This window comes from Andrena cerasifolii, chromosome 3 (genome assembly GCF_050908995.1).
Source record: "Andrena cerasifolii isolate SP2316 chromosome 3, iyAndCera1_principal, whole genome shotgun sequence".
In the NCBI taxonomy this organism is placed as follows: domain Eukaryota; kingdom Metazoa; phylum Arthropoda; class Insecta; order Hymenoptera; family Andrenidae; genus Andrena; species Andrena cerasifolii.
The window spans coordinates 14,588,984-14,606,348 of NC_135120.1; the positions used below are offsets into that span (position 1 = coordinate 14,588,984).

Here is a 17,365-nt window from a genome sequence, read left to right on the forward strand (position 1 = left end):
TTATGGGACATTTATGTTTGGATACTTCTGAAGTTCCATTAAGCTTATGCCGCCGTTTTACGTTGTAATGAACAGCCTGAACGGAAGAGATGTTTGCAGAGTATTAAAGTGGAAGATTAAATATCGTTTGATATTTACTGCGCGCAGATTTCAAGTTTGCTGTTACTGTATCGAACAAAGGTAATTTAGATTCTACGTGAAATGTGAAAAGTAATTAACTACTAGTACATCGACTGTCATATTACAGGGCTTGTTCCTTTGGGAACATGTAGCTTTACGATTCAGATTTCAAATATCGTAATTTCCTTAAGCTTAATAATAAGAGCTGTCTGATATAATTTGGCAACTGAAACCGTTAATCTGCACATGCTAAATCGCGATTCGTCAGCGCCGGCGTAAGGAGAGCGGAGTGAAATAGGAGAAGCAGGGGAGTCGTTAAGTCGGCACTTCACCCTCGATTTTAACGCCTCGAAGTGACGCACTCGTTCTACGTCAAGTGCGTTTTAGTTCGTCCTACATTTTTGCCGGTACATCACGAGCAGTACTTTATCCCAGTTTCAACTCGATGATTTTCGACAGACTTGCGTCAGTAGCCACGGTACATACTGGCTCGCGATTACTTCGTCAACAAAGGAAAGTCATAAAACCAACGCTAATACCAGTATCTCAATCACTCTCTAAGCTCGATTAAACGATTACTATCTACCTACATCTAAAGATACCGCGAACCACAATTTACTTTTGTATACACGGGGCTTCTTAAGATATAGTAACTGCCGCACAAATAATGTATGAGATTGTAAAATCTGCTCACTATCTTCCTAGTCCTACTAGATTTTATTTAATTAAGTTACCAGGTGCACCACTGGCCATATTAGCGTCTCGTACGACTTCTCTGAAGGAATCCGATATTACAAAAAAGCACAGCTGCGAAAGATTCCGCGAGCGGCCTCGGAACACATTTAATAATCAGAAATAGTGCTCCGGGGGGGGATTAACTCGGGCCTGTCCACAAAGGCGTACGATTGCCCCCATAATTCAGGGGGTCGCGAGATCCGAGCCGCGCCACCAAACGTTCCTCAATTATCGAAATGGGGAGAAGCTAAAGGAGAAGGCGGCAGTGTCTCGTCTTGTTGCTTTCGTTTCTTTTCCTGCGCATCGCCCGTCCGTGGAACGAAAGGATAGGTCGGTGTAAAAATGAGTAGAGAAAAGGGCGCGTGGGTGGTGGATGGGTCAGAGGCAGAATGAGATGGCTGATAGATGGAAAAAGTATCGTGGATGTGTACGGGGCTGCCTGGAGCTTGTATACGTGAAAAGAGACGCAGCCGGAAAAAAAGGTGCACACAATGCAAGTCGGCGCTGTCACGGCCGTGGAGGAATGAAAAACAGAGCCACCGAGCCTTCGTAAGACAGGCCAGCGTTTTCGGTTGCGAGAAGACGGGATAGGAAGAGTACGGGAGGGAGCTTGTAACTGCACCGTGTCCAAGGGGGCTGCTCGAGAATTATAAAAGTCTCCCGAGCCGTAGTATATCTTGCTCGAGCTCTCGACGCAACTTCGGGCGTAAGCAAAGGACAATCCTAAAAGCATTTATGCGATAGAAGTTAAGAATGTTCGCCGCTCCCCGCACAGACGTAACATTAATGGTAGAAGTCAATTATAAAGCAGCGCATTAAATGCCCCTCAACTGTTAAGCTTAACGTGGAATAAAGGTGGTATCTTAGCTCTGCGTTTTTCAACCGCTTAAGGATCCGTAATATAACGAGAGTCCACCCGAAAGGACGCTCTGTCTTTAAACTTCGTTATCCCGTAACTTGATGGAACACTACCCCGTGATCTCCTTTGACGGCAGACTTCAATGCATTCTTTGCAACGACTCTTCGAGGCAAAAAACGAAAGATTGAAAGGAGCGTGGGAGGAGTAAATAGCTGGAAACTTATTCGCAAAGAGTAAATCTCTTGCCAAGTGGAAATCTCTTGGATTATACATTCTAATTGCGTGCGTACGTTGCGAACAGAATGTTGCACCGTCGACCGTAACGCACACGCATTCGCGTAATTGGTGCTTGTGAGAAATCTTAAAATATGGAGCGGCGGTAAATCTGTCATAGAAGAAAATAACGGCGCGATTTAAACGTGGGTTACGAGCACGTTCTCTTTAGACCGCTTCGGCTATTGTGGCTGTTAGATCGAATCGACAAGGAGGCATAGTTATCGTTCGCTTCTTTCAGAAACAAGTCCCACAAACGTAGCTAAAACGTGCTTTAGCCGGTGACGAGGCACGCTCGCAAGCATGTGCCGGCAAAGCGATCTTTTCGCCGCTAATTGTCTTATCTAATTACTATCTGGAATATTGAATGAACGTTTGGCGTGGTATCGCGAAAATACGACATTCCGCGAGCGTTCCGAGCGCTCAAGATAAGACCATCCTATCCCATTAACCAGTTCCTTTTTTATCTTCGACGAGACGTAACTCAGGAACTAGTCGTTCCGTTGGAAGAATGATTATCCGGACGGTTCGCGTGTTTTACAGGTTTTCAGGGGGTTCGTGTTCGCCAGGGTGGTGCAAGTTAGATATATCGTCGTTTTACGACGCCGGTAGTAGGATGATTCCACCGAGGTATACTTCAAGGATGGTAGTACTCTTTAGGGAAGCGACTTAAACTTCCACCGGCGAAGCCTTCCAGCAAATACAGTGTTTTATATTTAAAACGTTCTAAAGGCACGCTCCATTGTTCCATCCCTCCCCCGCCCTCTTCGCACGTATCAAGGTAATATCGTCTTACGTTGTTGCTGCCGTTGATACCTGCGTCGTTGCATGCACCTTTGTATCTTTAGAAAAGACATATCGATTTTCTTGACAGCCACTTCCAGCCGTAATACCTTATTTGCTCCAATTACCAAGAAAATTATTAAGCAGTCGACGGTCCCGTCGGTGGTTCGTTATTAGTCACGCGATAAGGGACGAGTAATTTCGCGTGCGTACGCGAAAGACGTTTAAACACTCCGCTATTTTCTCTGTCGCGTGATTTACGAGGAAATTATGTAGATATCCGGCGAAACGATACGTTCGAGCGCAGAAAAACCAGCCTTTCTCGTAGCTGTTTTGAATAAACGATTAATCACGGGCCGCAATTATAATCCCCCCCCCCGGGTGGTGGGGGGAGATAGAGCGGCCCTCAGAATTTCGTTCGCCGCGCGCTTGCTGAAAGCGAGGCCGTAAAGGATTCGCGGGCTCTTCTCCCGATTTTAAGTAATACACGACTTCCGTATCGCCCGCGCGGCGCGCAGGAAATCGTATGAATATATCAGGTAAAGGTTTCCAATTGCATTTATGGCATCCACCCCTCTCGCTTCGTCCACCCCACACGCCACCCTCCGGCATTCCCCGTGTATACAGCACGACAAATAGCATTTCGTTTCTGTGCGCGCGAATCGTTTCTTTGCAACCTCATTGCAGCCCGCGTCCCTGTGTGTGGGTGACCACCGGGGCTACGTAAATATGGTTATACGACGTTGTACGTTGATAATGAACGCGCTCGTGTACGTGCAAAAGTGTAGTGGGCTGCGGCTTGTGGTAAGGGCTCGGGAAGAGGGATCGAGAACCGAAGCACAATGCGCCAGCCAACGGTGAGACGAAGAGAGAGACGAAGGGGGCGGCAGAGGGACCGAATACGTACATTTGCGTGCGCTGCGCGACCAGCGCGCGTAACGTACTCCCGCATATACCTGCGACGACGGTGACAGTCGAATGGGAATAAGTAAACGAGCGTGCATCGTGTTGTTTCGGTGCCTGGCTTGTTCGATACTTAAGCCCGAGGAAGAGGCGAGCGGAGTCCCGCGCTGGAGAGCGCTCGTCACTTTGGCCCCGATCACGCAGAATGCCACGGGAAGCCCTTTTTTTGTGTTTTGGAAAAGTCATTGCTGAATATCTGTTGTTGAATGATGGGAGAAGTTCGATGTATTTCATACAGAGATGGGCATTATCTGGATAGAAAATTATTTAAATAACGTGTCGAATAAGAGATACTTTATCTTTATTCGTTATTCTAATCTTCGAATATCACGGTTTATCTTTATTCGAAACACCACGGATAAATAAATTTATTCGACAGCGAAAGATAATTTTTTTATTCGAAGTGAATTTATTCGACGGTGAAAGATAATTTTTTTATTCGAAGTGAATTTATTCGAAGGCGAAAGATAATTTCTTTATTCGAGGAACTTTTATTCGAACCGTCGAATAAGGTTTTCATCTTTATCCGTAGTTTATTCGACTTTTATTCGAAGGCTTCGAATAACTTTCGACAGCGTGTTTATCCCAACCGGGGCGGTCTCGCCTCGAGCTGAGGGCTTCGGCTGTTCGGCGGCGGCTTCTGATCTTGGTTCGAGCCTCGGCTGGAGAGCCATACATTTTTGCTTGCGGTGGATTATACTTAGATTAATTGGATGTATGTAAAACTTCCACATTTTATTTATCCGTGGTGTTTCGAATAAAGATAAACCGTGTTATGCGAAGATTCGAATAACGAATAAACGCAATGTATCTTTTATTCGAGTTTATCTAGGTCTTTATCTTTGCACATCTCTGATGTTCATAGGCGGGCGATCAAGAGCGGCGTCAAAATGATAATCATTTATCGATTTTAAATTGAACGAGCTCGATTCGAAAGAGAATCGAAGTGGCGATAAAGTTTTCTCCCCTTAATTTATCCTTTCGAAGCTCCGGCCGACCACCCCTCCGCGTTCCAACGTAGACCAAGAATGAGATTCTTCGGAGCCACAGCGGAGGAGGGTTCGCCCTCTACTTCACAAACTAGTTTTATGATATCCCACCGACACCTACCATGCTAATCCGCCCACAAAGTTTTCTCCGGTTGTTTACTTACCTCCCGGTGCCGCGTGCGCGCCACTTTACAACTTCCATCGGCAGAATATAACATAATTTTCGTTCGCGCCGCGCGGCAGAATCGATACAATAATAAACGCAACAGATTCCGAAGGGCGAAGTAACAGCAATTTCACTCGGCGCTTTAATCACGCGATATTTCATTTATCCGCCGCGCTATTACCGGGGCTAAATGTTTTACGCTTATTGCATTCTTGAAATTGATGTGTCAATAAACAGAATAACGCACGCACAGAGGCGCGCTAAATGCATTTTCATATTGCCATTGATGCGTTACCATTACGTCCACCTTCGGCTGGCAAAATATATGCATAATCGTCGCTGCATTGTACACCGTTTATCTACCCCGTGACGGATAATTCGCGCCGGCTCTGCGCGCCTCAATCGCGGCTCTGTTCCGTTGTTTTTCGAAGACGGCGAGGGGCGGACGTACGCGTGGGCGTGCGCGTGCATATTGGAATTTCAGAAAGCCGAGTCTCAGGTGGAAAGCCTGATTTAGAACATCCCCCAGTTGGCGGGCGTTTAACCGAATCGAGGATTCATCTCCTCGCGCCCTCAAAGCGCACCAGACACGATGTATGAGCAGTGTGTAATATGATGAGCACTCACACGCGCGCGCGCGGCACGCTTGGAATATCACCCACACGCCGCCGCCGCCTCGGTTGCACCCACGTAGAGGTCTCTCCTTACATCGACGGTTGACTCGTGTTGTCCGGCTCTAGCACTTTGACTCGCTCCATCTTTGTCCATCGCACGGCGCTCAACACTCCATGCGCGCGACACACAAGCAACGTTCGGCACTTGGTTCCGGTACTCCTCCTTCCACGCCTCGTTGCTGGCCTGCGAGGGCGAGAAAGACGCGCGAGGCGAGGCGGTCTCTGTTGTTCCAAGAACGCCAGGGTAGAGGAAGGCGCGACGATCGCGGGCCGCGCGGTTAAAAGAGAGACAGCTCGGGTGGGAGAGGGTCGAATGGAGAATGGACCGAGACGGGGGATAAGGGACACATGTAGGACACGGAGTGAGCGCGAGCGAAACAACGATGGTGATGATGCGGTGCACCTGTAAGACAAAGGCGGGAAGTGCAGGGATGAGCGAACGAGCAAGATGAGCGATGAGAAGAGGTGGAAGATCAAGAAACAGCGGAGCGCGAGGGAGATCGCGCGATATGTCGCATCTATCGCACGAGCGCGATGGAGATAGCAAGTGGGAGGATGGTTGGGTGACGAGTGTGAGCGGGACAACTGAAAGCAGGGGTGTCGATAAAGATTTTTTTACACCGCTGCGCTACGGTCTCGAGCAATTGTCGCGACAAACTAATCGGTTCTTACCTACAGATGGAATTTTCGGGAAGGCTTCGAACGGCACAGATTGGTAAGCTTATTTCACGCATTTACAACGAAATCTTAGGAAATAAGCGAATGAAATTCTTCTTCTGTGAGTTCGGTTCGTCGCGACAGAAGTTCATTAAAACACTCGGGCCAAAGTGCAGGACGCTGGCGGCGTCAGTAAGTTAAATAGCCATTAAAATTTCCGATAGGAAACCGCGTCGAGTCGTTTCTCTTTGGTCGAAGACGGGGCCCCGATCGATACGTATCTTTTGACGAGAGGAGAGCTCGTAATTTCATAATCGTTACGAAATTACCCATTATTGGTTTCTGTGTGATACAAGGAAACAGAACGAATCGCCCCTGTCGGTCGACGCCCTTGACTCGACGAACTGAGAAACGGGCGCGAGAAGGAGAGACGCTCAGGTCGGCGAGAGAGGGAAACGCGCGGCCCGATCCCCCTCTGTGTGTACATTCGTGTCCTCTTATTGATGTGTCGGTGCGTCGCCGTCGGTGGATGGTGTTAGTGGCCGCTCATTGGTGTTCGCCGCGGCGGCAAGCGGCGTTCACACGTTTCCCGTCATCCACTTCGGTACCCGGCTCGCAGTCGAGCGTCGTTCGTTGTACGGTGCGGTCGTGGGCGTTCGCGATTCGTCTCGATGCCTCGTACGTTCGATGTATGTATGTGTGTGACCGTGCACGCGTTTACCTTTTCCTCTCATTAGACTGTACGTAGAGAAGTGTTTTTTTGGTGATACAAGTGCGAAGGGATCGGTTCTGTGTTCGTCGTTCGGTTTCTCCTTTTCTCCTGCCAGTGCCAAAGGTGGATTAAAAGACGTACCGCCGTGCGAGGCAGCAAAGGCCACCGCGCGCCCAGGTATTTACTGACAGCTTTTTTCTATCGACGATCCCAAGCTTTCGCGTCCCCAACACGGCGGATTATCGTTTGCCGCGCCGTTTAACACGCTCACGATTCGGCTATCGGGTTAACGAGAAACCAACCAGATATACGTTTAACGACGCGCGGGATAAACCTCTCGCGTAACGCTCGGTCGCGTCACACGGGAAGAAAAACCGCAGAAGCGGCGAGACCGAAGGGCAACGCATATTTCGCGCATCGCTCGTGAAACGAAAGTTATCGGTGCCTCGCGGGAACCGTGTCGCTAATTATCCCGAGCGTTTGCATACACGCGATGTCACATGGTGAAAGAGCAACTCGGTCGTTTTCGCGAACTTACCGACAACACCGTATCGCGTAACATTAACCTTGATAATCGCTTGAAGCGGGCTCGCCGTGTTCGTTGCCAACTCGGGTGGCGGTAATTATAGAGACACCGGCGGATTTCATTGGCTTTTCGCGATACGCGCCGGATATTACGTGTTTGAATTAACGCTGGGCTTTCGGGGTACGTCGCGCAAGTAAATCGGCCCCTCGATTGGCTCGATAACGCGACCTCCAAGTCTGACAAGTCGCTACGGATATTTAACAGCGGTGTCGTAGGCCGGTTTTGAAAGAAATCGTGGGAGGAGCCTCGCTCCTTCGTGGTTTATTAAGCGATGCGCGGTTGGTAGCACTTTCGCGACACGGCACAGCTGGTAAATTGCTGGAAAGGGACACGATCGCTATAGCTAGGAATGGGAGTTCGGTGTTAGTCGCGGGTAATCGTGAGTCAACGTACACGGCTCGTTAAATCGTCGAGACAATCGACACGTTTTAACTGGCTACTTTTCTCGTTGGGCCGACTACCTAGAACTTTTACGACGCATTCTTTTGCTTCTTGCGATAGTTAGTCACTGTGATCGAGCAATTAAGTTAGATACGCAGAATTAAGCACAAAGTACTGACGAAAGAAAGTCACGATTGGAACGAGCGCGTTTCTTATGGGATCGGACTCGAGACACGCTTCGAGCTATTCTGCTAAAACGAGACTGATAGCCCATTAGTAGCTCCACGATCTTGTTCGCACTGATCGTTTCCTTATAAGAAATATAAAACATGGAACGAGTACAGTTTACTCGACACTGCGTCGGCGGCACGCACATTCGCCGAAAGTTTCTCATCTACGAATGCTTAAATATTCAGGCTGCAGTAATACGGGTCACACGTTCGACCTTCGCATAAATCGGCGATAGTGCGGATATCAACAGCGCTCCAATCGTACGGCCATAGGCTCGACCGGTATCGTTATCGTTTACGTACCCGTCGTAGTTTTCTCTTGAATGTTAATTAACTGAATAAAGCGCGGACGTTTATCGGTGCCACGCGCTAAACCGCTCCCACCCCGGGCACACCGGCATTATGAAGTCGTAAGCGACACTATCGTGTTTGTGGGTATCGATGAACCGTGTAATTTCGTTAATGCGCGGCTCTCGGTGTGCGCGAAATCCTCTTAGCACGGGGCGCAGCGCGCCTCGGTACTTGACCGTGTCCCGATAACGATCGCAAGCGAAAGAAATCACGGTGACCGCGTGGTTAAGGATCTTAACGGTGATTACGCGAGATCCGCGATAAGTTCGTTCGTGACTTGCTCGCGCTGCGCCACGTCCGGTGGGCCTCTCCTCCTCCTTCCCAAGCCGGGCGTATAGGTGCCTTTGTACAGCTGCCGCGTGTAGGACTTGTTTATTTTCCTTTTCACGAATTCCATACACACGCACGCCCGCCGTGCTCCACCGACATCGTTCTCTACGTGGAGACTTAAAAGTAACGCGATAAAATTTACGAACGTAATTGCGGGAATTGCAACAAGTCAGCTGGGAGACAGTTTCCTTCTTCAAGTACATACACGATAAACAATCATTGCTTATTTTTTTTTTTTTTTTTTTTATTTTAAATCTCATAAGAGATTTATTAAAACAGTATTACAGGAAATGCACAGTATTTAAGGGAGGAAACATAGAAAGAAAAAAAAACCAAAGATATCAGTATGTACATACAGAAGTATACAGTAAGATTAATCATTGCTTATTCATCTGATTCTATCAAAATCTTCTTCTTCGCTTTCTTTACTTTTGCCTTCATACTTTTTTTTCTCCTTTTTGGATTGTTCTGTTGTTCGTTTTGAGCATCCTTTCCCGGTGTGTCAGGAAATAGCATGTTTGTTTTATCATCCTTTAGAGCGGAGTAAGTAGTAACGTGTTACAATTTACTCCGAGCTTGAATTTTTGCGTTTTATCTCAGCAAACGAGAAACTAAACATGGAATTACTAAAATGCGTACACATTATAATAAACCAATGTGTACTGATTCGTTTGCGACAAAGAAGCAACAATTCAAACAGTTTCTAATGACGGTTAATTGAAATAAAAGTGCTAAAACAAAATTTACTTACGTGCTGTATATACTACAATTCTGAGCTATAACCACAAAATGAATACATAACGCTAGTTTGTGTCACTAAAAACGATGATGCTAATATTGTCAAGCAGCTCTCGCATGCTGTGGGTTACCAGATTTGTCGTTCAAAAGATTTTACTTATGTTACAATTTACACCGTGTTACAACATACCCCGGTCTCCCCTACACTGTGAATTAGGGTGGAGCGATACTATATAGGCGAAAATTTAAATTTGAATTTTCAGTTGGCCTGGGTGCGGGATAGTTGTCTTTTGATTAACCAAAAACTGTAAATAAATTTTGGAAAATATTCATGTCTGCAGGTTCCTTTTTCTCCTAAAAATGATTATATAATCATACTTTATAGGCGAAAATTCAAATTTAAATTTTCCGCTCCGCCCTATTGTTTAACTCATGTACATCAAATGTTTCATAATGATCTGTGTTTTCATTTATATATTTTTTAGAAATGTTTATTTGTGTTCATATTTGCATTTAAATAAGTAAAACAGATGTGTTATAATTTACCCCGGACTGGGCCACACTGTAACAAAGGTTCAGATTTGTTTAAGATGAAGCTAGATGCCTAAGTGTCCAAGATTTTGTCGCGTGTTTACACTCAATGAGTTCGCCACATATGTAAGTAGTAAGTCACGCAAATTATTTCCTGATTGAGGAAAACACTTTCGAGAAAAAAAACCGTGAAAACTTTTGTTGTTACAATCTGCCCCGGCTCCCCTATACATACATACACTTACACAGACCGGAGTCGAATTCGGAGTGCTGTATAGAAAATTGGTTACGCGTGCACCGAAGAATCGGATCCATTTGCAAATTTTATTTCACATTCTTCACTGATTTCCTGACATCGAATCAATTCATTCCACTGTGTTTTCTGTTGGTATTTAGTGTTGCTGGCTTCACTATTGCAGGTGGCGAGGCTTCGATCGCCTGGATCCCGCCCCTGTCGTTGATCCAGCATTCGTAAGCTGTGCCGTTGAATTTTTCGTCGTGTACAGCCAACACGTATTATGTATCGATACACGAGCGGGCGATAAAGGCTCGGCGCGTTAAACCGCTGAAAGTTTTCATCGGCCCCGTCGCGCTCGTTTATTGCAAATTGATGGAAATGACTGTTCGAATTCGACAGGGAGTTTTTCGCGTACGCCCGCTCCATTACACATCGCCTGTGAAATATATTATCCGAGGAGAATGGACTGTTAACAGAGTTACGTGACTCCATTTTCACGTTACACGAAACATCATCCAGCGTTACAAAGAGCCCGTAATGACACCCGTTACGCGCGTGCAATCGTGTTTCCCGATGACAACGGGCAAGTGGCAGCGACTATAATAAAACTTTTCGCTCCGAGCGAAAGCTCTCTGCACTTTTTACGGTGGCCGTTGATTCAAGTTAAACAATATTGCGCAGGCACTGTGACGTTCGAGCGCTTTCATTTTAAATTCGAACGTACAGCCGGCGAAAAGTCGCAGTTGATTATCAGCAGCGAACGAAGCTCCGCCTTGCGCCCTACGAATTCGCTTCGCGTAGCCAATTCGTTATTTGAAAATTACTCGGAGACTGCCCGAACTACAGCTTTAATGCCGCGCAATTAGCAACTTGCGTATCGTTGCGCGAGCTTTTGTCTTCGCCGTTACTATTTCGCGCGGAACGTTAACGCGCCGAAGACAGGCCACGAGGTTTCTCGGCGCGCTTTGCAAATTGAACGCTAGGGACGAGTCGCGTGATTTTATTATCGTGGTAGATTGCTTGTTACGCGTGGGGTGTCGAAAGTCAGGGCCTAAGATTATCAACGGTGGCGGAATTAACGGGCGGTCGATGAACAGTTGCCGCTTGGGCCCCTGCCCGGATAGCCTCCCAGCGTCCCATATCCAAACAAAAAAAATACGACTTTATCCAAACACTATATTTTCTTTCTGTACTACCCTTAGCCCGATTTAATAAACTACCTCTTCATTTTCCCGAAAAGAATGGGAAGGTTTGCCACCTGCAATTTTTTTCTTTAATCAGCCACAGACTGTTAATGCGTTTATTAGTGGAAATCGGTGTTCGTGAATTCTATCGGTAGATTTCGGTCAGTGTTTATAGCGACATTTATCTTGTTCTATGCGTTGCACACTTGAGAACGTCTCGGATTGCAAATCGTTGATGCACCAAAATAATCTGCACGCCAACAGTTAATAATGTCGGTAAGCAGTTTGTTAACGCATCGAATCAATTTGCTTTGTCGATTGTTTATTAGTTTTTCGTCGTTCGCTTGTTATTATCGACAATACATTTCATCGTTTCACGCATTGCCAACTAATGGGCAGTGTAAAGGGCTCGACGGGAATTAACTATTTGAAAGGGAGGCTGTTAATTGAAAAAGAGCTTGAAAAATGCGACGCAGTTTTCTGTACGTGACGTCGCGCTCACACGGGAGCTTTGCGTTTGGTTTACACAAGAGGCCGAACGTACCTACTTCTTTCTCGTTTCCTATTTTTCTTTTCTGGGCCCCTATTTTTCCCCCCCCGTTCTTTGTCCTCCCGCGGAGACACGGCTCAGAGATTAGGATAGATATCGCTGGCACGGCGACGAAGCATAGTTTACGCGGCTCATAAATCGAGCGATAAATCGATCGGTCGGATTCGCGGAACCGCGTGCACACGCAACGAGGGCAAATAAATTATTTTCAAAAATCAATACGCGTCGCGTCGGTGGGATTTACCCCGATTTCCGCGGAAACCGAAAATGGAAGCTTTGTGTTCTTCGCTTTTAAGCCTCGAAATAAGCTTATTGTTATTTTCCGCGTGGAAGTTCGATAAGCGAGATCGCGTTATTGGGGCTCGTTAAAAATCTCGGTGCTATATATTTCCCACGGGTTAACCACTGAATAACTTCGACCTCTTTTTACTTCGCCACACTGCGACACGGAAACTTCACTTGTTACGTAAGAAACGGCGTTCTCTGTTTAACACCGGCAAAATCATATTAAGCTCGAGAGAAATTTTGTTGCTTCTCTGAACAAACAGAGCGAAACTTTAGCCACATAATTGGCAGAATTAGCCGCTCTGGCTTCACTCAAGAATTGCAGGTAGAATGCTACATCAACGAAGCAGGTGGCTGCGAAACGGTAGAATCTAAAATCATTGTTAATGTATTACCGCCAATTAGCCCAACAGTGGCCCGGACCTGAGGCACACAAAGTCCTGGGTAGACTCGTATAATTCGTGAGATACGTTTTAAGGGAACATTATGTTAACAATTAACTTTAGCCCCGGCAATGGAGGATTAAGACCCAACTCGTCTCGCAGCGACCAATTCCTCGAACGGTACCTACCTAATATTAACGCCAGAAAGAGCGCCGTTGCGACGACGCCTGTCGAAAGTACAGTAGACAAGCTCGCGAGACGCCGCAGTTTCGGTCTAAGTAACAAATCGTGTCGTGTTATAATTACAGCCAGTGGGAGGATCTCGATGGTGTGCGCCGAGGGAAGGCCGCTGGCGTATCTCCAAGATCCTGAGAATGTTACCGCAAAGATCGGCCCGGGGAATGGATCGTGAAGTGACCGTGTACAAAGGACATTGCGGACACGTGTGATTCCAGCCAAGTATTTAGCCACAATTAAGATGTACCCCGCGCCGGCGAGACACCCAGCCGCTGCCGTGAGTACTCATTAAAATAGACACCGCTCCCTTCCCCGTCCCTTTTCCTTTCCGCGGCGTGAAAGTCCTCGAAAAACGCCGCGCGACCGGCCGGGAAGGTAGCCCTCGCCGCTGTGGTAATAAAAATTACGAGTGGCGCGCGGTGCGTTACCCGACGCGACTTCAGAAACCTGGCCAATTTTTATGGTGTCCGTTGTGGTCTCGGCGCGTACCCAGGGGCTCGCTAATCTTTGTAATTTTCCTCTCTGTAGGTAATTCCCGCGACTTACGGTTCGCCGCGCAGCGCGCACCGTAAAGAGGAGTGTTTACACGAGCGCGTTGTCTACCGCGAGTCCAGAGTAAAGATGAATTATTTGATTAGGATCTTCTATATTTAGCGCCGAGTGGGAGGCCTCTCGTAAATCGTGCACGCCCGGCGTGGAAGGGAATCATGATTTATTGTCCGCGAACTTTGAATTCTATTTACTTTTTCAATGCCGAGTGGGTATGTATCACGGCGAAACTGGCAGAGAGCCGCCTCGACCGCTCACGCTGCCAGAGAATAGGAAGCCGCGTCCGTGTTCTTTCGAGCTTTCAGCTTCTCTTTTCAAAGTAGTTATCCCGCGAGTTGTCCCAACACCAGCCCGGCGCCCCACGTTATGTCTCTGTCCCCCTCTCGGCAGCCCACTTACAGGGTGCTTGCAATTTTAACCCTTCAGCTGCGGCGCACTTCAAATGGAAATTGACCGCTGCGTGCTTATTCATAGCCCCGCGCTGGCAGCTGTGATAAGACGGAGAAAGCGCAGAACGTGAAAGATAATCTACATATCCAGGACTAGAAATATACACCAGCGGACAAGAAAGTTATCATTTTCTCGATTTGTTTCGTCTCTGTTATTTTTTAGCATACGTTTGGAACTGTGGTATGTTTAATATGGATATTCTCATGGAGAATTTAAAGCTGTATAGAAGCAAGTTAAAGTTGAGTTTTATTAGAACGTAAAAGTGCCGAATTTTATATATTATAAATAAGTTTTCAGGTTTTGACCACGAAAATTGATATAGTTCTTCAATTGACATTTGTATTAAATTTGTAAAATTAAAAAATTTCATTTCTGTAGTTTTGGCCATAAAATCGCAGAATTTCCCCACTGTGCAACGTTTGGTAAATTTTTAGGTTGGCCTAAAAACAAATGGTGCCCCGCAGAATATTAAGATTTTTTTTATTACTGTTCAAGGGTGGTCACTTTTTGTCGGTTTTAAAAGTGCGTTGTCTTGTTTAATGTCATCTAGGGTTTTTGCTTGAACAAATTTAACTGTAACTGGGTTTTGTATAGCTCTTAATTCTCTATCAAAATATATTGGGCACGTGCTGAGTTGACGTTGAAAAGTAATAGAAGTGGAGTGGATCGAAAAAACGGTAACATTTTGTCCGCTACTGTAGGCGAAGGTTAAATTCGATTTATTCGTTACTCGAGCACCTGCACAATTAAACTATTAAGAGTAGATACTATTACAGTACATTACCCCTCTGTGAATTTTTTTGGTAACGCAACAAGTAATTTTCCAACGCTGTCTGCCGAAAACTCTATAATATCGCGTGAGCACAGCTGCTTGTAAATATCGTCTGTTGGCGCGAATTTTCGTCACTTTTTTTCGGTTCACGGTTAAGCCGGCCCCGGTCTTAAGACAAAAGGAAACCGAATGGCGGTTACGTAGCTTCCATAAGAAAGGATCGGCACAGAGAGTAATATAATTGCGCGGGAGGGGGTGCGGGCGGGGAAGAGGGGCGGGAGGTGAGGGGCATCGTAGAAAAAGCATTCTCCTTTATGCAGAGGCGCGTTACACGGCCGACTTTAGATTTTCATTTTCTTACTGCAAATAATTCCACTATTCAAAGAATGCTTTGCCACCCGCCTCCCGCCGCCACTCTTTTTACCTTTTCCGCCCCGCCGTTATAATTTCACGCGTCACATAAGCTCAAAGTCCTTTATGCGAAACGAGACCACACCGGGGGAATTCGCTGACACAGGTCCAGGAGGAGGAAGGGAGAATAAGGGGGAGGGGCCTGGAAATTGTAGAGATTATTTATAGAGGGAGTGGGAGAAAGAGAGGGAAGTGCAAGTCTACGTACAACAATTGCCGTTCGCAGAAGAAGCGACCACCGGGCTGATATTATGTTGGTACACTCGACGGTTATTTGCTCATTGGCGCTAATGTGGCGCCGTTCAAGGGGCACCGGAGCTCTCCGATAATTTTTCACGCGGGGATTCTTAAAGCGTTAAGATCGTTCCGGTAATAACGGGCGGTTTATTCTATTGGCGGTGGTCGGGTGTGTGCGCGTCGTTATCGATTCGATACCGACGGAGGGAAATTAACCCTGTCGCGCGAGCGAGTTTGATTTAATCAGCAGCGTTTGGTAGCTCGGGGAAGATTCTGCTAATTATTTCGATGATGCCCGACGATTGATGCGCGGCGGGGTTAATGATAATTAATTAGTTACATCTGGCGGCAGTGTATCGATCGCGGATCGATTGTAAAAGGTCTGAGCACAGTTGGTCACCGAAGGTTACTTCATCGAGTGTGAATCAGAACAGGCGCGAGCTCCACCTTCGCGCCTGGCCGTGGATAATTGATTTCGCGTTCGCCGCGGGATCGATAGATGCTTCGCGGGTTCGTAATAGAAGTGAACGCACTCCTAAGCGCTAAGGACTGACCCATTCTCTACACTTGGCAACCGAACAAATGATGGGATGCCTACGACTATTGTGCTCGTAATTCTGTAACCCGAGCCACCGCGCAGAGGAGAAAGATAAAAGGAGTCGCTAGATGAAGCATCGCTGTTCGTTACATTGTTCAGGGTTTGTTAGAAGCTGTTCTTTCCTTCTTTTTTTAAATTCTATTCCTGCCACTCGAGAGACAAGTGCGTAAATACGCGGTCCGTGGAGAAGAATTTATGGAACAGAGTGATACCGTTTGTTACGGAGTGATAGGTCGTCTTATTGAATAAGTGATAAGCTTGAGATTATGGTAAGGACACATGCCCTCTGCGTAGTATAACAGTCTTATCAATTACATATGCACATATTTGCTATGCATAGACGAAGGGAAGAAAGAAAGAGGAACGTTGCGCCGTAACTAAAAGTCTTGTAACCTCTTTGCAAATACACCGCCGCTGACTTCTATCGTGCATTACACTATTGCAGTAAAGAACAAAGGGGCGCTGCTTTGCTTCCGTCTCTCCTCCTTCTCTTTTAGTCTTTTCCTACTACTTCATGCCTGCCTCATTCTCTCTGCCTCTCCCTCTCTATATCCTTTACTTATTCGTTCGCATTCTGTCCGCACACACAACCGTTTGCATCGTTTATGCTGTTTGTACGCGAGGGTCCACGGTTTTCCTGTCTCTCCTCTTATTAAAGTATTTGACGCTGTGATCTCGTTGAACACTCCCTCGATGGTAGTCGGGAAGAAAAATTCTGAAACTGATTAGGTTCCACTGAAACACTTGCTCCGCAGATGTGTATCAACTCTCACTTGCTTCTTTCGACGAGCACTAAAATCAAGTTCGCATACTCACCGTTCGTAAGAATCGAAGCATTCGATCGACTCTCGATCGAGCGCTGTTCCCTCTCGAAAGGAAGTTGTACGAAAAACCGTGGCAGTTAACAGCCTCGGACGGGAAGTGAAATTGCAACGGAAAAATGATAGTCCGCCGCGAGTTTTTCCAGCGCGGAGGGTGCGGGATGGCTGTGGGTGGATCGCGAGGGGTGGGATACGCCGATGACAATCGCTGATCAAATTGCACGACGGCTAATTGTTCGTCGAGTTGTCCCGTCCGAATTGGAACGAGGAGGGAAAATTGAAATGCTCGCCGGAGGGTCCACTTGATTCTGAAATAGAAAAAGTTATACTAGGCGGCCGATCGGTAACAATGCACGACAATGACGAATCTATACTTTCTAGGTGCAACTTGTGGACGCTGTTTTCCCCGTTCAAACATGCTTCTCGATATGTTTACTCTTGCACTTTAAAACTCATCGCTAACTTCAGGCCCAGCCCTCGGAAGCCACTTAGCGTCTGCTCCGAAAGCGAAAGAACGATTCCTCCCCTCATTACCGAAGATCGAGGTTTCGTTCTGCTTTCGCGGTTAATTG

General features: G+C 46.8%; 1 protein-coding gene across 13 annotated transcripts in view; it reads left to right on the forward strand.

The window, feature by feature from the left end:
- Positions 1-6,738: 6,738 nt before the first annotated feature.
- The window catches only part of Gro (TLE family member transcriptional corepressor groucho), an 88,886-nt gene continuing 78,259 nt past the window's right edge, over positions 6,739-17,365 (forward strand). For 5 of the 13 annotated variants that reach the window (XM_076809432.1, XM_076809434.1, XM_076809435.1 and 2 more), the window contains exons 1-2: positions 6,744-7,108; positions 13,027-13,232. In XM_076809432.1, coding sequence (XP_076665547.1) covers positions 13,197-13,232 — 36 coding nt within the window. In that variant the 5' untranslated portion in view covers positions 6,744-7,108; positions 13,027-13,196. Of the gene's footprint in view, positions 7,109-13,026; positions 13,233-17,365 lie in introns of all 13 variants that reach the window. The other 8 variants (XM_076809421.1, XM_076809423.1, XM_076809426.1 and 5 more) reach the window with 6 other exon arrangements.